Below are 22,656 nucleotides of genomic sequence, written 5' to 3' on the forward strand. Positions count from 1 at the left end.
CTTAATACTTTTTGACACCATTATGGGAAGACTGAACCAGGTTGCAACTGTAAAGTATATTTTCAATATTGGCAGAACAATTCTGAAAAAAATTGTAACATTCATGATAACACTACCTGTAATAGAGTTAGTTGTAATAGGTCAGTCCTATTTTTATTTGTTAAATAAGTAAAATCACACCAACCGTGAATAGGTGATAGGCAAGATCTGTATAGAGATTTCAACTACTAGTTCATTTTATACATATTTTTGATTTAAACAGCACAGAAATTAAAGCACGATGTTTCTGTCATTTCACAAACTTCTTGTTTACATCAAGGACTAAAGAAACTAAAGAAAAAGTTTCAGGAATGTCAATAATGCAGTATTTCAATTTCTGCCCTTGTAAATCAAGATTACATACAAATAGTAGTGTTATTTGTAGCAGTGGTATTATAGTGTATTTTAAATTATATATCAGTTTGATCTCAAAATTTTTATTACAAGAACATATTACATAAAACTTATAAATTACATTCATGTAAAAAGGACTAGCATGAGAACAGCAGAAGATTTTTTTTTACATTTTTAAAAAAAATATAATTGCACACACTTGAAGTTCCATTTATAAATTGCAAAGATCAAATATATTTGTAAACACTACACTATCAATCACACATACACTACATAAATACACAATTGCACCATACTTATTTAGATCAAAAGTTATAACAATAGTTGGTTAGAATTTTGACTCAAATGTGAAAATTTTACACAGAGTATCTTAATATTTGTGGAAGTGCATTTTCTGTCGCTCGGTCATGCACTGAACTTCGTCAATGTCTAGAGACTGCAGTTTGATGTTGATGTCTTCTTCTAACTGCACTTGATTCCTCAGCAAGTACCTCAAGCAGGCTTCAGACTGAAATACAAATTTTCTTCTCTTAAAATTCATTCACTTAAATATCTGCTATACTCTTGCATGCGTAACACAAACGTCATTTCAGATTTGATGGTAGAAGTTATAATGTAGAAATAAGGCAGCAAAATCAATTAATAATGAGAAGATGGAAACCAAAGCTATAGGAGTCATTTGATACTAGGGATGGGACAGATTAATCAGCACTTATCAGTATCGGCCGATATAGGCATATAGGTGCATCAGTAAAATTACCGATTACACTGTTCTACACACATTTTATTACAGAGATGAGAGGGTGGTGGGTGAGAGGGGGCACATTCAAGCGACCCAGCTCATCTTGAGTATATATGGCAACACTGCTGATGGTCTGGCAGGTTGCATTCCAGTATATCACGTCATTCTTTGCTGTTTCAAATCCCCTCAACATTGGTCAGTTTGCAATCAGTTGTGGAGTGTTTCCAGAGTATTGTTAATTTCATGTATGCAGTATATACAGCAACGTGGAAACACTGGTGGCTATTTGGCAATGTAGCATCCCAACAACAGCACTCTATTCAGACATGCTATGTATTCAGGGAAGTATTTTACCATCTTTGGCTGCTAGAGAACCCCACAAGATAACTAGTTAAGTAACTAACTCTCTAGTTTTTTTAAACCAGAAGGTTTATGGTTACATGAACACAAACCTTCCATCTGTCCTCCTCCTGGGCAAGATCAATCCAATCTTTTCCATCCGTACAGATTTTCTTTAGGTTCATTGAATTTTTAAATTTGATTTTAAAATTGTGGGAGCGTCAGCACTTAGGCTATTTTGCTCCCGTCACATTATACGGGTGCCAGCCCCTTATCATTACAAATGACAACTCTAACGTTGCATAATTAAAAATCGTAAAATGTTCTGACTTCTGTTAAAAGCTGAGGCTGTAAATGGGCACTCAGCACACACAAGGACAAAAAACAGGACAACACACACAAAATTATACTGGCCATAGTGCCAGTCGCCAGAGCCTCGTTAGTCTCTAGTCCAGGGTGCACTACGTGGAAGTGAGGTTGACATTTGGGTGTACTACGTGGAAGATCACCCCTTACACCCCGATTTCTTTAGGTTCACCTCAACGTTATCCCTCCATCTTCGTCTTGGTCTTCCTACTGGTCTGTTACCATCATGTTTCCCAACAAGAATTCTGTAAACCACAAGATAACACAGGCCGAATTAAATGGCTTAGTAAAGGACTTAGAAATTCCGAAAAATAAAGCCGAATTCTTGACCTTACGATTGCAACAATGGAATCACCTGGCAGATGATGTGAAGGTACTACTCGCTACAGATAGAGAATTTCTTCCATTTTTCGACACAAAAGGGGACCTGACTGTGTGCCATGACAAAGGCTTCTTTGCATGGATGAATATATCGCATAAGACCGAGGACTGGAGACTTTTTATTGATTACTCCAAGTTCTGTCTTAAAGCAGTTTTGCTGCACAACTTCAATTCCTGTTGTCCATGTAGTTGACATTAAGGAAACTTATGAAAACGTAAAAGAAATTCTTCGGTGATGGTGAGTGAACTGCATGGAATGCATTTCGACAAGCGTGTCATAATTTTCTGGGGAACAGGAGAGCAAAGAACTATGAACAACTCGTGGAGAAGCTTCTGACGTCTTACGAGAAGATTGGGTGGGAATTCAATATTCATAGTATGGTATTCCTTAATTACTTTTTCCTTAGTGCTTTTTACTGAAGGGATCTATTTCAGTAAAGAAAGGGTACTTTCTCCTGCACAATAGAAAAACATTACTGTCGATGATTCAGTAACCCAAGTCCACCTGCAGGTTTTTGAGTGTGTTGGGGGGGGGGGGGGGCAGTGTTTAAAATGAAGGAAACATAGAGTTATGCTTTTAAGAGAATTATCATAAAGCATCATCATCACTAAGTTAATCTGCATAGATGCTTAATATTTCAGTAAGAAACGGCTACTTTCCTTTCTGTAACAGAAAAGAAGTGAAAATTTGTAGAACAGTGTTATTGTACCGATCCCATATATCTATAAATATCTTATAATTAGTGCAAAATTCTGCCATTTTGTTATAATTTTAATGGAAAATCTCCATGCCCTACTTCTTAAAAAAGTAAATGTCTAAAATGCAACTTGTTTTGCACTGCAGTCACCTGGAAACAGACATTTATTAAAGAGGTCAATGAACTATTCAAGTTCTTCAAGGACTAATTGGGATTTTATATCAGATTGCTAGAATATCGGTTATCGTTATTGACATATTATACCGGTACTTTATCGGTATCGGCCAAAATATAATATCGGTCCATCCCTATTTGATACACTTTATCCATTTTTATCTTTACCTTTGAGGTTAACATAGAGGAGGAAATACTGGAAAAATGAGTCCGGGATGTGCTTAACATCTATAAATACCTTTCTGATTCAATCAGATGTAAAGACTGGATGAAATGTATCAAAAAATGCCCCGCAAATTTTGTAACACCACAGTTCAACTAGTTGTATAACTTTGCAGGATAAATGAGGGCATGGGCGTTGCCAGAAATTTTTGCAGGGGCCGTCGGGCTAATGATAAAAGTTGAATAGTAGATAAATAATAAGTATTATTACCATGGTTATAAATGTTATACAATAATAAATATTACAAACTAACAAAAATGAATTCTATTCGAAATAATAATATGTAAATGGGGAGACTCGATCCACCAAATCAGTGAATAACAGCATAATTATTTTCCATTATTTTATTTGCATTTTATGCAGTTCGTATCTGAATGCATTTTGATATTAACCTTTGCACGTCTCATTCAAGAAAAGGCTTTAAACGTTAGGGGATTTTTTTTATAAAGTGTGTTGTGTGGCCTCTCACCTACAACTGTAATTATTAGAATTTTGAAAACTGTGAAACCATTTGTTCTTTGGATGAAATGGTAGAATATAACCTCATTCCTGTATTTTTCACTCAATGTTTTTGATCCAATGCATTTTTACTTTGATTACTCTGTTCGAATAGTAACTAAATGAACTTTATTTCTGTTCTTAACAATAAGGAGTAACAAACTTTCGGCTTTCTTGTATCTTTAAATGAACAATGTATCAATTTCCAGGGGGTCCACCGACTCGTTCGAACCCCCCTCCCGACGACCATGAGTGAGTGCAACAGATAAATTTTTTATTCCTGATCCATTGTTGAGAATGTGTACTATCTATTAACCAATATACTCACTTCAGTTAGACGCTCTTGCAATTTCCTAGTAGATTCTTGTAAATCAGCAACTTCCATTACGAGTTTTCCTTCAGCCTCATCTCTGTAAATATGAGAACATGACATGAAAGTTATATCTTGATTTGTTGTTTTAAGTCCACTTATGCACAGAAAGGCTAATTGGGACTGGACCTACACTTTAAAGTGGAATCCGAACCACTGTGCCATGTGCTTCCACCAGGTATTGAACCCGGGACCCCTTGATTACAAGGCGACTACATTATCAATACACCAGCAGGCCCCGAAAGTTATATCTTTCGTAGTAAGTAACCATGTGAAATAAAAAAATCATGCAAGAAACTAAGTAATTTCATTTCTTTTAAATTGGTGATTTCTTATTTGCATTAACATTAGGATTTTTAAGCTATTGCAGATTTGCACTTTCTTCCATGTGCATCCAATTTAATTTCATGGTGGGTAGAATTATCTGGAATAATTGTAATTTTAATGAACACAGTGGATTTCAGAATAAATTTTATATGTAGCTTTCACAAAAAAAATGTATTTTGATACATTTTACATGCAGATGATGAATCGTTATTTTCATGCATAAAATTCTTCACAACTGAAAGATTCATTACAAATCTATTTACAAAACAAGGGCGTATGAATCATGCATTTTCATTCATAAAAATGTAACAAAAAGGTGAAATTTTACAGTAAATTACAAGCTCTTTACAGATATATTAAATCAATAAAATTGATGAATCAATTAATTGGTCCCATCCCAATTATAAATTATTTTAATGGTTTATTTTATGAGTTGATTATATTTAAGTATGTATTTTGAAATTGTTTTATCAAGATAGTGAACAGGCATTGGTTGATGAGAAATGATACGTGGAGATACAAGTGTGTGTGTGTGTGTGTTTTTTTTAAAGAAAATATAAGTAGAAATGCAACCACACACACACCTTATTGCCATGACATTCGGTACACAGATTCTTAGAAGCTCAAGGGGTAATGTGTCAGCAATCAAATGTAGTAAAATAAGGTGTGCAGATTTACTGAGTTATTTGACCCATTGGCACAGCACAGACATCAGTTGGAGGAAAGATTGTAGGGCAGACGCTTCACAGTGGGTTGTGATAATGTTCAAGAAAATCGACTCACCCGCCACGTGTGAGGAGTGGTCTGTGATCTGATATTTGAATGCACGGAATGTGTCAGCACATCCCACCGTCAGATTGGTGAGGTGTACGAGGAACAGATCATCAGTGCCTCAATGGTACAGAGATGGATGCAAAGGGCAGAACAATGTGCACGATGAGGAACACAGTGGGCAGCCATCTGAAGTGGCGTACGACTTTGTGCTTCATCCACACAATTCCTGGTCGCTGCTTCATAAAATTGTTATCACAGGCAGCATCATTCTATGATAAGGGGATACAAAAGCTGGTGTCTCATCATGATAAGTGTCTGAACAGTGGTGGCAACTATGTTGAAAATTAGACCAAGGTATGTAATTTACTCTAATGAGTTCACGTTTCATTTTTCCACGCACTTTTTGTTGGCAATTGATTTTGGGACAGGTTGCTTCGTCAGGCATGTACTGTCTTGCCGCTGGTGGTGTGGTTCCTTTTTCTCCTGCTTGTATTCGTGGTGGCGTTAGTTGACGTAGGCCTTTCACTTTCCGCTGTAGCAGTGTGGACGTAGCACTTCCTTCTTTTGCCACGCATCGGGATTTTTGGCACTGTTGGTTCGCAGTCTCATTGTCTGCATACTGATTTCACTATGCTCCTAGTTTATGAGGGATCGCAACACACAAAATTTGCCCATTTAAGCACTTTTGTCACTGATGTGGAGCGAGATATCAATTTCCACGCAAGAAAATTGGGGAGCACTCTTTGTAGCACTCCTGAAGGACCATCGAGCTAATGTGCGTGCAATTTGAGCTTTGTACTTTTGTATTTCGACCATTCCCCCCAGGTTAGGGAGATTATTCACATTGTATCTAAAGATATCTGTTTGGAGGGAGAGAAGGAACCATGCCACCTGCGGCAAGACAGTACATACCTGACGAAGCCACCAGACGTGGCAAAATCGTTCGTGAACAAAAAGTGCACTGAAAAATGAAACTTGAACGCTTTAGAATGGATTATATATCTCCACGTAACTGCCAAACAGATATCTTTAGAAACAAGGTATGTACTTCAATGTGCAATAAAGGTTTTTGTTTCACTATATTTCGTGTTTTTCTAAATTGGCAAAGAACTTATTTTTTGGATGACTCCTGTACTATCTTCAATTTACACCTAAAGACATAATATGGTCTTTGAAAACAAAAGGACATCAAAAGAAAGCCTTGTTTTCATATCTAAGGAGGGAACTAACAAACTGAACCAATTATATAACATATTGGAAAGTTATTTGGCTCAACCATGCTCAAGCTCTATTACTGAACTACTAACCCAACTACTGGTCTGTCTAAAATTCCAACTTGGGCATTCCGTGCCAGCTCTCAATGAACAAGTCCTCAGTTCGCCCTCAAGTTGAACCATAATTTTCGGGTAACTTTTCAGTCAGTTACAATAAACAGTACCTTGAGAGACATGGCATGCAAAGTTGTTTTTGATTAGGTGACATATGGTTAGATCGCTGAGAGCTGAGTTCCAACATTATTTTACAGGCATTTACTGCTTATTTTCAAGTGGCTTTCCGATTGCCACCAGAGCATTAACCATCAGGCAACATGGGATTTGCACCCCTGCATGGAATTGAATGCACATAAAGTAATTTACAACATGCTATAATTGTGTCCCTTTAATGTTTTTTTTTTTTAAAAGATCTGTGTATCTCAAGATTATATAGAATATAAAGTCACTTGGGGTACATTAAAAATTATAGATAAATATTCATGATTGGGTTGTGTAATAAATACACGCAAGGAAGTTACTTTTTCCACGATGCTGCACTTTCCGCATGAACTAAACATTGAAAGCGGTCAGGCACATCACACTTGGCTCACACTACTGCAACAACTAAACCCAAGCACATACAGCAAACGTAGCAGATGAACTGGGTACACCAATGCTCCTAGCGGTACGCAAGGAACCGGATGCCAGTCCAGCAGTGAAGCAACAAATTCCTAAGTGGATGGTGGCAGAGACCACCAAAATAAATTAATAGAACCTTTAAAAGTGAGTCTCGCAGAAAAATAACTTTTTACATGTATTTATTACATAAATACATTGATGATTGATACACCTCTCAAATAGCTTATGCAACACAGAGTATTATAGAGAATCACTCCAAAGTTAATGAAAACAGCAGCTCAATCAAAGTTCGAACCCAGGACCCTTCCATTCCATGCTAGACTGACTTCCCATAATCAAATCATATATTCACAAATATGTTATTGCATGTTTAACTTTCTATAGTAACTCTGCAACATGATTAAAAATCACAACCACTGTAAATGCAGAAAGAAGTAAATAATGACCTGGTTGCAGTAACCTGTTTGTCTAATGTAATGCACATTTTTTTAAATGGAATAACTTACTTATTCAACTCAACATTTGGTCTTTGGGCTCTGTGCCCCATCCTTGTATGAGCCAATGCCATGTAACTCTCCTTGTCGGCAATTTCTTTCTCAATTCGAGTTATACTGCGCATCATATCATTCACATTTTTCACAATCTGTAAGTAAACCAATGCATGTGGTAAAAAACGAAAATTCATGATGAATGATGTATAAAACTAAAGAACAGTTGTGCCATGGATACTCGAGCTTGATCTCTAGTTAAAAATTAACCAGTAGACCTACATAAAAACGAATAACATTAAAATTTAGCTTATTCAATTCTGTGTTAATCTATGCTAACCAAATTTTTTGTCGAGTATGCCTTCCATTTTTATTGTCGTGAGTTATTTGAGTTTTGCAAACGGTCACTCTTTTTTAAAATTCTATAAATAAAAAACACATAGTCAAATCGTGATGAAATTTAAATACAGTGCAGGTAGGAAGGTTTTTTTAAGTACAGTTCTTAATTTTCATATTTTTTAAAAAATGATCAAATATGATCTTGGTCCTGTTTTGAAGCTCTTTGCGGCTGTTTTTAAAACCATTATCATTGTCAGTTCACATGGCGAAACCAATTTTATACAGATTTTTTATTGAACAGAGTAAAGATGTGTGTTGAACATAGTGACAGCATGCAGTATAATTTAGAATTTAATATAATATAATTTACTGTGTTGAATAAAAATCTGTATAAAATTAGTTACGTAATGTGAACTGACAATGATAATGCATTTTAAAAACAGCTGCAAAGTCAATGTCAGTGCATTCAAAACATCCTAACTAGCACAACATGGTTGGTTCATTAATACAAAGGAAGACCTTTAAATAGGAGGTTGTGCGAGCAAGAATTGGATTTTGTCGAGCACTCGTCATTAACCAAGAATTGGAAGTTCTACGTCCATTTACTACACACATTCTGATGGTAAGTAGTATGTGATAAAAACTACATGGACTTTCCAAAATGAGCCATGTCACTATTCCACAGTTTGTAAACAGTTAAATGCAGTTTTTCATATAAATGTGTCTAGTCTGACAGAAATATGCTTCATGAAATTGAGAATGAATACCTGACAACCAATGAATTTGATGAAGAAAGATTATATTGAATGTTTTTGAAATTTATTATTATATAAAACTGACCGTAATGTGGTCATTGTAAACAACCTTGATCACTTTTCCCAGTAAAGTCTCTTGTAAAGTTTTCTGTAGAAAAGTGCACTCAAATATAATTTCTAATAGGAAGATTTCACACCAAGCAACAATTGACAAGAGACAAATGTGACATGCAACTGCTTTCACACTAAAGTGACACCTCACGACAAACTTCTCATGTGAGTAGCCACTTTTCCTTCCAGTCTAGAGAAGCAATCTCTGCATGTGTGCAACAAACAAAATTTTGCATTTGTTTCTAAAGATTGTTTCTGAGGCGACATGACTCTTGGATGCTAGGTGACACGTTGTTACTTTCATAGGCGTAGCTAGAACTTTATATTTGGGTGTGCACAAAGGAAAAAAAATGAGGTCTTGTACCTTTTTAATAGCATATTTTGCAACACAATCACTTGGCTCTTTAACTGCACTAATGTTTGTAAAGGAATATAAATTCACTAAATGACAGTGTTGAAAATTTCTGAATATATGTAGTAGAAAAAATCAAATTGCATAGAAATTACACACACACAAAATGTTCATAAATGTTACAAACAAATACATCAAAATACACGTCATCTATAACAAGAGACGTCTGTCAAAAGGTACAATGTTCTTAAACTCATCAGTAACTTCATTTACATCAATAGACTAAGCTTTTTCCTGTTCCACAAAAGCAAGAGCAGGGCTTCCAATCTATCCTGCTTCTGAGTTGCTCTTAATTTAGTTTTAACTTGGGTAAGCTTGGAGAAAGTTCTCTCACACGTGCAGCTTGTGACAGGTATAGAAGAAAGGTGCTGCAGTACAGAGTAGAATGCAGTAAATATCTCAATGACATCAAAAAATCGAAACTCTATAGAGGCACACCTCGTAGCTACGCCTATGGTTACTTTGGTGTGAAATCTTTCTTACCATGAACTGAAAGATTACAAAATAAAATTCTTACCTCCGCATGTTCCTTCTCAAGCTTTTCCTTTTCGCTCTTTGTTTCTAGGATCCTTCTCTCAAAGGCTGCATTTGTGAGATTGTTTTGCCTCATCAGATCCTCGGCTGTTTGATCCAAAATCATTTTGATATATGACTGCAGGGGACGAGAGTTGTTTATTTCCTTAGCTGCTCTCTCAATGTTCTTTAAGGTGAAGTTTTCCCATTCTTCATATGTGATTTTGCTGAAAATAAATAACTGGCAATATTACGTATCCTTATCTGCAAAAAGGATGATAAAACAACACAGGAAGAGCATTTAAAACAAAAGCTTAAAAATTACCAACCAACACACAGTAGGCCAGAATTCATGAAGTGGGACAACCTTAAACTGCAAATAATTCCATTCACGTGTTAATGTACATGAGAATTTAAGTTGGGCAAAACCCATACATTTACCAATTGCCATTTAACAGATACAGATGGGGGACAAAATAATACGAACACCTGTAAAAAAGTATGCCACATTTCACACCGGCAGTACAGCAGCACCACCTGGCACTGAAGTCTGCCACCTAGTGGCCTTGATGGGGAAGGTATTAGTCTGTCAACAGCAGTCATTGGTTTTGCATTTGTCTATCATACGCTCTCAAGAGACGCTGCAATGTCAGACCTGACAGAGTTCCAAAGAGGCATGATTGTTGGAGCACTTTCACCTGGAGCCACGGTGATGGAAACCGCAAACCTTGTGGGGTGTGCAAGGAGCACAGTGTCAGCCGTTATGACAGCGTACACAACACAAGGTAAGATCGCATCTTCAAAGGACAACAGTGGACGAAAGAAAAAGCTTGCTGCTCAGGATAGGAGGATGTTGAAGCGCATAGTGGCCTGAAAGCACTAGCAATTGTTATCCGAGATAACATCTGAAATGAACAGGCATCTTCAGGACCCCATTTCAACCAAAACTGTCAAAAGGGAACTCCATGCTGCAAACATTCATGGCAGAGTGGCAATTCGTAAGCCGTTGGTGACATCACGTAATGCTGTCAATTGACGCCAATGGTGCAGAGCTCACAGACGTTGGTCCCCACAGCAGTGGCAACAAGTCACCTGCTCTGATGAATCAACATTCACATTATTTCAGACCACCGGGCGCGTTTATGTGTGGAGAACGCCCCGAGATGTGTTTCATCCTGACTGCCTCTTGCTGACTGTGAAGCATGGAGGTGGATCCATTATGATATGGAGTGCGATATCTTGGCACGGTGTGGGACCACTTTTTTTTCTGCATGGGAAGATTAATGCCAATCACTATCAGAGTATTCTGGGGGATCATCTCCATCCTTTTGTCCAGACTATTTCCTGGGGAGCGGCCACTTTTTCAAGACGACAACGCTCCTATCCACACTGCTGGGTCTGTCCAAACATGGTTCGAAGAACATGACGATGAAGTAGGACATCTTGAATGGCCCCCACAGTCTCCTAACTTGTACATTATAGAACATTTGTGGGGATATTTGGAGTCTGAACTGGTTGCTCGAAGTCCGCATCCAGCCACACTTTAGGAATTGGAGACTGCTCTGGAGGAAGAATGGCTCCATATTCCCTTAAACATTGTGCATAACCTCTATGCGTCCATCCCACATCACATACAAAGTGTACTTCAGTCACAGGATGGTCCAACCCCATATTAATAAAGATTTTCTCTAATTTCACAGGTGTTCGTATTATTTTGTCCCCCATCTGTATATTGCACAGTTTCACCCATTGAGAGGTATTGAATTATCAGAATACTATCTGTGGTCCCGTTACACATATTCTACACATCATCAAGGTATCTACTTTCTGTTGGTGGAGTATGAATTGATTGACAGAATTTACCTGATGAAGGCATATAGTTTAAAATCCAACTTTAAGCAGTAGGTCCAGCCTGATTCAACCTATGTGTGGATAAAGTGGACTTAAAATAAAAATCCAAACTCGATTGATTTACCAAACTGTGGTCATTGTTGTACACGCAGGTTCATATGCTACCATTTTTTAGCTACATTGTAATTTTGTGTGTTTCTTCCATTTAACTTTCAAAATTTCTGGGATGAGGTGGGTAAAGATGTTTATGCTGAATGATTCAATAGGTCTCATAAATGCATTGAAGAGAAAACTGCCTGCCAACTCTTGTTTGAGCTCAATTACAAAATGAAAAATAAATGTCCGTTGCATACAGCTTCACACTACAAATAACACTGCATGAAATATAATTACATTTTAATGTATCGAAATGTCTAACAAAATAACAGAAGTGACATTGGGAAAGATTTGACAGTTTTTCACAAATGACTATGGCAGATGGAAAAGTTTGCAACACTGTAAGTTGTACATCCTCTGCTCATATGTGCTATATTTCTGGCACTAAAGAGATGAACAAAATTGATGAGGTCACTCAGATCGGGCACATACTCAGCCATCTTTGTTCAGACTGTCAGTCCTACATGCAGTCATTCTTTTGAGTACTTCATGTGTTGTATAGACAAAGCAAAAACAAAAGCTGCAGAACTTCTTTTGGCAGAATATTTCTGGTATTGCATACTTGCTAGTGTACACAAAATCTTGTGCATGGCACAGATCTCTTGGCATCAGCTGTTTTTCCAATTGATGAACTGTCTGAGGAGGCTCAAGAAGTAAGAAACAAGGGCATCAGAATCCTGCAAGAGCTCCTGAACTTCTACCAATGAAGATCGTATGTATCATCTGCTTAAACCTTTGCCTGATAAGAAATCGTGCACAACATTTGCCTGCTCGGCAAAAAGAAGCGTCAGAAACCCAACAACTTGAATGACTATTCATTGCACACCAATATCTCCACTAGCAACAATGACAGTGAATGTTATGGTTAACATCAGTCAGTATGTGAGCGCAGTGTACTTTAAAGTGTGTTTTGTAACACAATTATATAAAAAAAGCACAGGATTTAACTGATATTATGACACATTACAAAGGGCAGTTTCTCTCAGTACATGAGCACAGAGAATTATTTGTAGAAAGGACATTGCTTTGCACAATCATCAAGTGAATAATCACAGAATTTCAATAATTTTATGTTTTTTTTTTTATGTATTATATATAGTCTGTTATTAGATATAACTGAGAGCATAAAGTATTGGTGAAATGAAAAGGAATCGGGAGAAACCAATCCTCTATCACTGGGGTACCTGAAAGCACGGACTTTCAACCATTGCACTGGCTGGAGGGTTCAAGGCAAGGGGGCAGGGGAGTAAACACACAAGTCTCCCCCTTCCCTTTCCAGGACAGCCTCTACCTGAAACTGGTCTGGTGGTTGAAAAGCCTGATATAGTAGCTCCTTCCAGCCTGCCTAGCGATCGTTCCTAGGGTGAGAAGCATCTGAAAAAAGCGTTGCTTATGAACTGTGGCTTCGAGAAGACAATAAATATCGCGATTTAAAAATAATTAGATGCCTGAGATCATTGATCTATCACTGCTAGGCTCGCTACTCCTCAGTGCATGTCACTGTCATAATCTAGAAAATTTAATTAGCAATATTATTATTTGTTTTACTGACCTAACTGTTTTTCATGCAATTTCAAACCTTTGATGAAATCTTCATTTCTTACTTCTCCCTCTCCCAAAGTGGACCTCTTGCAGTCACTTCTGAATTATTACCTCAACGTGCACAAGGAAACAGATTTTGATGGGAAAAAACTCAGTACTTGAGCAGCATAGAGGGTGAAAAAAAACTGTGAGATTAAGTTTCCAATTTTGTAAAATTTGCAGAATTAAACTCAATGACATTTCAGCATATTGTAGCATACCAGACTTCAAAATGAATCATTTATCGCACAATAAATAAATCTAATCCACTCCAGAAGATATGTTTATTGTTACTACTCCCACTATTGTTAATTTACCTCACTTTTCTACCTCTTGGATGATATGCATCAGTGGTGAATGGTGAAATAAATGATGGAGTAAACAGTGTGATACATATGCTGAGCTGCATTGGTGGTCAAGGGCATTGAGTGGCCCTTGTCACTGAAGATACCAGGTTCGAGTCCTGGCCTGGGTATGAGTTTCCGCTAACTTCATCTACTCACCATTTTTTCTCAACATGGTGATGGGTCAGGTGTAGCAGAAAAGCAACATAAAATAAGAAATGTGTTAGGGTGGATCAAATGAAAATGAAACAGGGGCCACAGAATGAAATCAACAAGGTTTATTTCAAACGTAATCTCCCAAGTTACAGAAGCACTTGCTCCATTGTTTCACCAAGCGGTGAATACCCTGCTCGTAGAACTCCTTTGGCTGAGATTGGAACCAGTTGCGAACATTGTCCATGACTTCATTGTCCGAGTGGAAGAGCTGACCCTTCAATGCCTTTTTCAACAGACCAAAGATATGAAAGTTGCATGGCTATAGATCAGGGATGTTCCAACTCTGTCCACCCAAACGTTGCCAACGTGTTCTTTGTAACAGCTGACGTATGTGGCCGCATGTTGTCATGCAGCAAAACTACTCCAGAGGACAATAGGGCGAGGCATTTGGCCTTGATACTGCTGCCAGACAGCCTATGCCTATCACGTGCGACTACCTAGGGCGAGTCCATTATGCAGTAGGGGTTGCCTTCCTTACCTCCCGCTCTACCTCTACACAGGGTTGTGCCACACATACATAAATATAACCCAATACATCCTCTGTTCCATTTTCATTTGATCCACCCTCGTATATCTTATCAAGGATTCAAACTTTAGACTGTCGACTAGTAAAAATTTCCAGCAGGGAATGAACGTAACTCTCATGTGGCTCACCTTGTGTTAAGTGGTGTGTTTCCATGATAAAGACTTAGGCCAAGGCGATTATTTTTCAATGTGACACAGTACTTATCAATGTTCAGACCTACTGTTTTGTCTCCATGGTCCTTATCAAGAAAATAAAGGGCAGAACGCAGCAGGCGTAATTGCTCTTTAAGCTGCTCAAGGGTTCTTCGCAATACATTTCTTACGCCTTGAAGTACTTCTATTTCTTTGTGCAATTCAGTTTCTATGTCATCCTGCACCAAATCAATTCCTAGTCGAGTTTCCCTAAAAAGGAAGAACACTTTTCATAGGCTAGTCAAACAAATCTTATATTTATAAGCTTACTGAAAACTTGCAGATCAACAGTAATTGAACCTTGGTCCTTGGTATTCTGTGCCAGTTGGCTCCAGCCAGCAAAGGCGCAACCACGAATTTTTGTCTGGGGGGGGGGGGGCAAGTACCAGGATAAACATAATAATAATGACTATTATCATTATTATTATTATTATTATAGTAGTAACAGTAGTAGTATCAAAAATGTTATTATCTTCATAAATTACGCAAAGAGGGGGTAGAAGTCGGTGCTATAGCATTTGTTTGGAACAAATGATTTGAAATATTTTTTCAACATCGTCAATTTCACATTAGCTAATAATGGATAACAAGCACACAAAATATATGAATGATAAATGCATTCCGTAGATAATAATTTTTGTACATATAACATGTATAACTTTTATGTCTTATACATATGCAACATGGAGCGACATAAGAAAATATATATGCAACATGCTAACATTAATCATGTACATATTGAAAGTTTATTCAATACATATATTTAAACACATTATTTAAATACATACATTACAGAAAACAACTACATTGCAAGCGAAGCGAACAAGAACATTTTTAGATCCAAATTTTGCAATTTGTAACAATATTGATTTAACAGGGCACAAATAATTTCACTGGATGCCATGGCATTTTCTCTTATACAACTTTTTCCATTTAGATCGCTCGGCATCCGTAGCCGACTTCCAATGCCCCTTAGCTAAGGTTCTGAACTTGACGAAACTGAAAAAAGCAGGATTTGCTAGCGAAGCGAGCTAGAAAATTTTACGCAATGTACTTTTATTTGCATAAAATTTGAAATCGAAGGGGGCAATTCTCCTCTGTGACCCCATCCTTGCAGGTGCCCTTAGCCATCAATGCTTGCTTGATCATATATTTTACAAATTACAAATAAACAGAATCAATTCAATTGCTTGATTAGATGTGATAATCAGTTGTTCGTTTTTTTTTTCATGACTAATAGACATGCACAGATTTTGAATCATGTAGGAAACATGTGTGCATCAGTGGCGGAGCGTGACCTTTCCAACAGTGTAAGCCTAGCCTGATGAAGGCTTGTGTTTATTTTGGGGCTGGGTCAGTGATTTATCCACAATCATCAACCCCTCCCCCTTTTTTTCAGAACACCTTCCTGAATTTTTTCACAAAAAACTAATTTTAGCACTAAATTTAACCTTACACCCTTTAAAAACAAAGTTACACTACATCAGAATAAATATTCTGGATAAATTCCTGAGCCTGGTGTTTTCTTTGCTAGGCTGTATATCTCCTACATTTCAACTGATAATTGCGTCGGTTTTATTCCTATCACAATGAGTAACTTATCCATAAAAAAATGCAAAGTTAGATAAAATGAAGAATAATGATAATAAAGAAACGAAAACAGAAAGAAACAGAAAAGTGCTGAATACTTTTTACAACCGCTGCATAACCAAGTATCAGCTCGTACCATGAATCACTTTATTTTTCGTTTCTGTTACCGTGCCTGCTAGAGAAGTGGTGGGCCTACCTACATCCAAAAACCAACAACAGTTGTTCGTGCAAGAAGCACTTCGAAGCAAATGGTCGCCTGTTTTTTGGGGAAAAATTGACATATGGCTACAGTGCCACTAGAGAATCGTAGAACCGTAAATTCTGAATGGTACACAACCATAAACAGCCATTTCGTACGTTGTTCGAAGAGTGTTTAAACCACGGACTATGTAATTAATAATATTTTGTTCACATTTGACATGAGATTTGTAAAACTGGTTCAATATTCAGTTTTAATTAAACATTTTAATTTTTGAAAAAGTTATTGCACTTGTTAGCTCAATTACTACCAGCTGAGTTAAAAAATAAACGAAAAACAGAAATCTTAATATTTCCAATGTTTATGCTCTCCTACAAGCGAAAAACAGAAACAAGCGTTTGTATATCTAATTTTCCCGTTTCTCGCTCATTATTAGGTGTTTATCCTTTTTTCCCTTCCTGCTAGTTTTTTTGCTTCAGAATTCCCTGTTCCTGGAAAAAACCTCCTTGAAACACCACTGGCTCAAATTTCCTTTGCAGCCAACCATTCATTCATACCCGACAACGCTGGAGAACCCTCCTCTTGCAGGACCTGGGTCTCCCTGGCGCATGTTCACGGTTAGCCAGTGAAGCCAACCCAAGCATAATGGTGCTAAATCTCGCACAAGTTTCAAAAGTCGTTTGGAAGTTGGGGATATAAATGAAACAAGAGGGCCGCTGTTCGTGGTAGTTGAATTTTCTCAAACTTTTCACGTATGACGTCGGACTCATCCCGTTGGTTGAACCATTCGAATTTATATTTATTTCTTGTTACAAATTAATATTAATAATATGTAGATCGCAGAACAATTTAGTAGTATGTAGCATAATTACGGAGTTTGAAGTAGACCATGGATGTCCAGAAGGGGCAAGGGGAGGAAGCCCTTCCTGGAAAACGAATGTCAACCATAAAAGAATATATTTCACACATATAATTTCATTTCAGTCACATCAAATTATGTTAATTATTGTAAGGGCGTTGCAGAAAAATGTTAACTTCAAATTGAATTTGTATCTTTTGAGAAGGCAACTTTATTATGGGGGAAATATACCTAGTTTACCCCCACCCCTGGAAAAATTACTATGCTTAATCAACCCCGGTGGAAAGAAATACTGCTGACATCCATGAACAACACTTTTTGTAAACATAAGGTTTGCAACGCTGTTGTAAGCCTCTGGCCGGAAGGTTTACACACGTGGGTTTTGGCACGCTCTTCTCCACCCAGAGAACGGGTCTTGCACCCAGATAGGGTAGGCACTGCTCGTTCGCGGTCAGAAATTTGTAAGGCAAGATTCAGAAGGCTTACAGCTTTCCACAAGCAGAAGGCGGGAGATCCCATGTGCTGCCTGGCGCTGAAGTGTTGCAATCTAACAAACATGATCTCGAACACTGGTGTCGACCCGATTTGAACTTTGAAGTTGTTTACGAATTTTTGCCAGATAATTACGTACATTTTACTAGAACTAATGAAGTGTAAGCCCGGCTTACACGGCTTACATGGACGCTCCGCGCCTGGTGTGCATTATGATGACATCCTACACAACTGAAACCTGGTCAAATAGATACATGCATTTACTTGTCAAGAGCAGTGGCGACTCGTGGCTTTTTTTTTAAGTGTAGGAAGAAATTATGGTAAACTGAGGAAGGTTCAATTACAGTCACACATATCGCTTGTACTATCCATTGCATTTAGAATGTTAGCTGCAGGCTCATGCACAAGGTAGGGCAAAGGACCCTTACGCCCTTGAACTATGAAATATTTTAATGTGAACCCGTTTAAAAATCTACGAAAATAGCATTGATGATATTTTAGATTTTGCAAGAATTTCAATTTTGTCCCCTCTACCTGTCGTGTGGATTGAGGATAATAGAAAGTACTTTAAAATGATGCTAAATTGTGCTAGGATTTATTATTAATTATTTTTTTTTTTTGGATAACTGCAGTTTTAAGTTCAATTATGCATATACTTTTTGAGTTTCAAACTTGAATTACTTACTATTCACTACAGTTATGTGATATTGTTAGTTTTCTCACAAAATTGTGTAGATTGGCTCAACAAATGAAATGAGTTCAGCATAGAACTTGAAACAGTTTGATAAAACTGTTTGTTCACCCCCAACCTTCTATCGATTTCCTGCCATAAAATCTCCTCACGAACAAAATCGACAGGATAAAGAAAAGATAGAGGATGGATTGTGGCATGGTTGTAAAAAAGCTTGTCGCTATGTATGCATACTCCCTTTTATTTGAAGCAAGTCTGCTGCTGAAGTATAAGGCCTCCCCCATGGCGCAGTGGTAGCGTCATTGCCTTGTAATCAAGGGGTCCCGGGTTAGATACCCGGTGGAGGCACAAGTGGTTCGGATCCCACTTTAAACTGTAGGTCCAGTCCCGATTAGCCTTACTGTGCATAAAGTGGACTTAAAACAACAACTCAAACCAAAGCTGCTGAAGTATAAGATTTGGACGTAATTTTATTCCTATTTCCTGAAAACATATCCCTTTGAACTCAATTTCCATCTCCCAGGGACTCACGTTTGCAGATTATGCTAGATTTTACCATTATGCCAAAATCAGGATGCTAGGTGCCAACGAAGATCAAACTGTTCTACATTTAGTACCATTTTGATGGGGTTGGCATCGCTGATTGAGGAACCCCTCAATGCTTCCTTGCTGGATCTTTAAAAATCGCAACCTTACCCCCCTGCCCCTTTTTCACTCCTCACCCATCTGTTTGTAGTGCTACAGGTAAGGTTTCTCAGGTGGGCAGCAAAGCGTGTGTGTCCATCATCTATTAGCTGCGGCTGGAACGAGCGGCACCAGTCAACTCTTGACAGTAGCTAACCTAGTCAATTGTACATACATTGCACATTATTATTAAACTCCTAAAAAGTAGAGAACTGGAAGCAAGTATAAATGAACTGTAGGAAGTTCCTACATGGAGGAATCTCCCCTGGTCAAGAGCAGATCTTAAGTTAGTAAACATGGACAATGTAAATTAATACTTATCAATATATGCCATATACATACATATTAAGGAATGTATAAATGGATGCAAACCAACTTACCTGAGGGCTAAACATTTTTTGCCTATTTCAATGTTTGTCTCATCCAGTGATTTAAGGGCACCAGTTAATCTTTCCTTGCACTGAGATAAAGCATCAATTTCTTTCATAAGATCCGTTCTTTGTTTTTCAATTTCATTCTTAAAATATTCAATTTCATGAATTCTTGCCTCTAGTTTTGCATCAACTTCTTCCGCATTTGTTTCAGTGGTTTCTCGTGTCTCGTCACAAACCCTATCTGAATCTGCAATTACACTCTCGGCCAACTGCTGTTGATCTTGTGCATTCTTTCTCCGAAGCTTTGTATTCAGATACCATTCTTCATATGTGAAACGTTGAGGTGGAAGGTTCAATAATTGTGCCATGATTTCAAGCAATAACTTGAAAAATAAATGAAAAAGGGTTATACACACACACACACACACACACAGAAGCAGGATTGCCCACAGGGGGATTCATGATGCACCCGCATCATCGTAATTTTTTTTGGGGGGACAACATTTATATAGTTTAGCTACCAATTCTATATATCTTCACACAAAAATGGGGGGATCGTTTCATTTGATTGACTTGTTATTGACTTTTAGTTAGGTTATTATGTACAGCTATTCTACCTGCCTGTGGTGATCGCAGGGAGAAATGAAACACCACCTCTTTATGCCTTTAGGGTAAGACTGCAGAATATGGGCTGCTTAGGAGGAACGTGGTTCATAATTTTTTGGTAATGTTTTGTAGTTAGTAATCGGGAAAAGTAAGTTTGAAGGTGCGGAAAAAATTCTTTAAAAAAACTAGAAATACGTATCCAGGTTAGGGACTCTTGGAAGGAAAAGTGACATGGTGGCGCACATTCCTGCACAAATCTAGTGCAAGCAAGAAATGCCTATGTTGTTAGGTAGCTAGGTTTAGTTCTCTTAGCCTGAATAATAATTTGTCATTGTATTTCTGCTAATGAAATCTAACCTAATCTTGTAGGCATTCCTCGTCGAAATAATGAAAGAAACTGTGCATAAACAATATGAACGCGAATGAATATAGAGAAATGCATTGCTTTTAGTAGCAGCAAAAACATTTTTCAATGCTATTGGAACCCAACCTAACAGGCCTAACCTAACCTTGTAAGCATTCCTCGTCTGAAATAATGAAAGAAACTCGAATTTTGCGAAATGAAGGGTCTCACTTATCGCACAAAGCATTTTTATTGTAGGCTAGCTTGGTTTAGTTCTCTTAGCCCAAAGAATAATTTTTCATTGAATTTATTCTAATGGAACCTAACCTGACAGGCCTAACCTAACCTCGTAGGCATTCCTCGCCTGACGTCGGAACACAAGGTAGGAAAACTCTTGTGCTGAGAGGAAGACCCCGAAACAAATGACAGCATCTGTGCGTAAACAATATGGATGCAAACGAATGGAGAAATGCATTGCTTTTAGTAGCAGGAAAAACATTTTTTACGCGCTATCATATAATAGTAATCGGCATAGTAACACCGGAAAATGGAAGTAGAAGGTACGTACTTTTAGAGGATATAAAATTTGTTCGTCTATTTAAAGGAAAAAAGCAGCCCATGTTCTGCAGTGACCCCGCCTTTAGAATCGGTTTGGAAAGGGGTAGGACATACTGTTCGCATTAATACAAGGTTAATCAAACAGAAAAGCTTTTTAAGAATAAGGTTCAGCACACTAACAGTTTTAAAAGTGGTGCAAAATTAGGAAATTTTCAATAAGTTTGCTGCAACAACTTTGCAATGTCAGAAGTTATTATCATTTATGTAAAATGTTATTTCAATCAATGTCAAAACGCAAAGTAATATACATTGCTTAAATACATCTGAATTATATTCTTCTGCAAATTTTGGTGTGATGCATGGATATCATCTACCTAATGAACATAACTTTTCAACATGAAAAATGCAATATTTTTATTTATATGCTTATTGCAACAACAGCATAGTATCACATGCAACTTTTGTTGCAGCAGAAATGCAAGTTACTAACCAGAGGCATGTTTCTTGTGAGGTAAACGTCTAAATAAACTTTCTACACTTAGCATTAAAATTACTAACCTCATAGAACGACAGTATGTTGCATTTCTTACACACTTCTTTGGTTTAATGGAAGTATATAGACTCCTTATAAAAATTGAAGTAGGCGACCAAAATGTTCTTGGTAGAACATGATGGAAGAGAAAATAAGAATACAAGCTATGTTGTTGCTTTCTGTATGAGGCTGTTGGGATGACATGATTGCTTAAATATAAAGTTCATTACATAAATGTGTATGTTGTGGCATTAGCCATGTTGTAAATTGCCTTGCATTTTCCTACACAAATCCACATCTTAAGTAATCTTTTGACCCAACTGCTAAAATCGAAACAAACACTACAGGATGAAGAACTGTAACCTCTGAACAAAAACTCTTCTATCTAAAACAGGAACACAATGGACACTAGTAATTTACTTCTAGCATTTGGCGAAATACTTTATCTCTTCCTTAATTACAAGAGTTTAGAGATCTTGAGGGGGGATTAAATTTGAAAGACGAAACCTTAACATAAAACTTTTGTCATTTGGGAAGAAGCATTGGATATTCCAACCACCATGTAATCTGTTACTCATCTACATTCATTAGGATGCCAACAAATTTCAACAAATGCTGACTTTTTTACCTAATTTTTGTGTGCAATGTTCTTACCTCAGCGAAGGGATTCAGTGCATCAGATATGATGATACAAAGATGTTTATCCGTAGCTATGGTAACCCAGGCCCAGATAGCCTAATCCAAGGAGCCTAATCTGTGTCCAGATAGTTCTACACATTTTACGGCAGAGGTCACTGGTCTCCAAAGAAGGCACTACCATACCAAAGAATCAGGAGCGCAAACTGCATTATTTTTACCGGTTTAATCCAGACGAAACGCAAATGAAACAGGCATTTCTCCATGCATGCCGTTGCCATGCAGTGAAAAAAAATGAAATAGTCTGTAATAATATTCGCGTAACCGCGTTGAATAACTACTGGGTGGGATGGGAGCAAACATTTTATCAATTTTATTCTATTGTTTTCTGATATACTGTCAAAAGAAAAAAAATTGCACGTCTTGTTGCGT

General features: G+C 37.4%; 1 protein-coding gene across 4 annotated transcripts; it reads right to left on the reverse strand.

Moving 5' to 3' along the window:
- Nucleotides 1-466: 466 nt before the first annotated feature.
- On the reverse strand, nucleotides 467-22,404 carry Tektin-C (Tektin C). Of its 4 annotated transcripts, none has more exons than XM_083126067.1 (7): nucleotides 22,243-22,404; nucleotides 19,556-19,932; nucleotides 14,598-14,870; nucleotides 9,800-10,022; nucleotides 7,684-7,820; nucleotides 4,143-4,224; nucleotides 467-901 (listed from the first exon to the last, which is right to left on the reverse strand). In XM_083126067.1, exons 2-7 carry the CDS (start codon nucleotides 19,915-19,917, stop codon nucleotides 764-766), a joined length of 1,215 nt encoding a protein of 404 aa, XP_082982193.1. In that variant the 5' UTR covers nucleotides 19,918-19,932; nucleotides 22,243-22,404; the 3' UTR covers nucleotides 467-763. The 4 variants fall into 4 exon arrangements, with proteins under 4 accessions (XP_082982193.1, XP_082982195.1, XP_082982194.1 ...); XM_083126069.1 differs by lacking the exon at nucleotides 22,243-22,404 and adding an exon at nucleotides 21,651-21,710; XM_083126068.1 differs by lacking the exon at nucleotides 22,243-22,404 and adding an exon at nucleotides 21,615-21,703.
- Nucleotides 22,405-22,656: the final 252 nt, after the last annotated feature.

This window comes from Lepisma saccharinum, chromosome 7, assembly GCF_977018435.1.
Source record: "Lepisma saccharinum chromosome 7, izLepSacc3.1, whole genome shotgun sequence".
NCBI classification, from domain to species: Eukaryota; Metazoa; Arthropoda; class Insecta; order Zygentoma; family Lepismatidae; genus Lepisma; species Lepisma saccharinum.

Coding starts and splice junctions, on each gene's coding strand:
- Tektin-C (XM_083126067.1), bottom strand. CDS start 19,917: ATGGCACAATTATTGAACCTTCCACCTCAACGTTTCACATATGAAGAA. Junction 4,225..7,683: donor CCAAATGTTGAGTTGAATAA/GTAAGTTATTCC, acceptor TCATATTTACAG/AGATGAGGCTGAAGGAAAAC. Junction 902..4,142: donor TGCAAGAGCGTCTAACTGAA/GTGAGTATATTG, acceptor TTTGTATTTCAG/TCTGAAGCCTGCTTGAGGTA.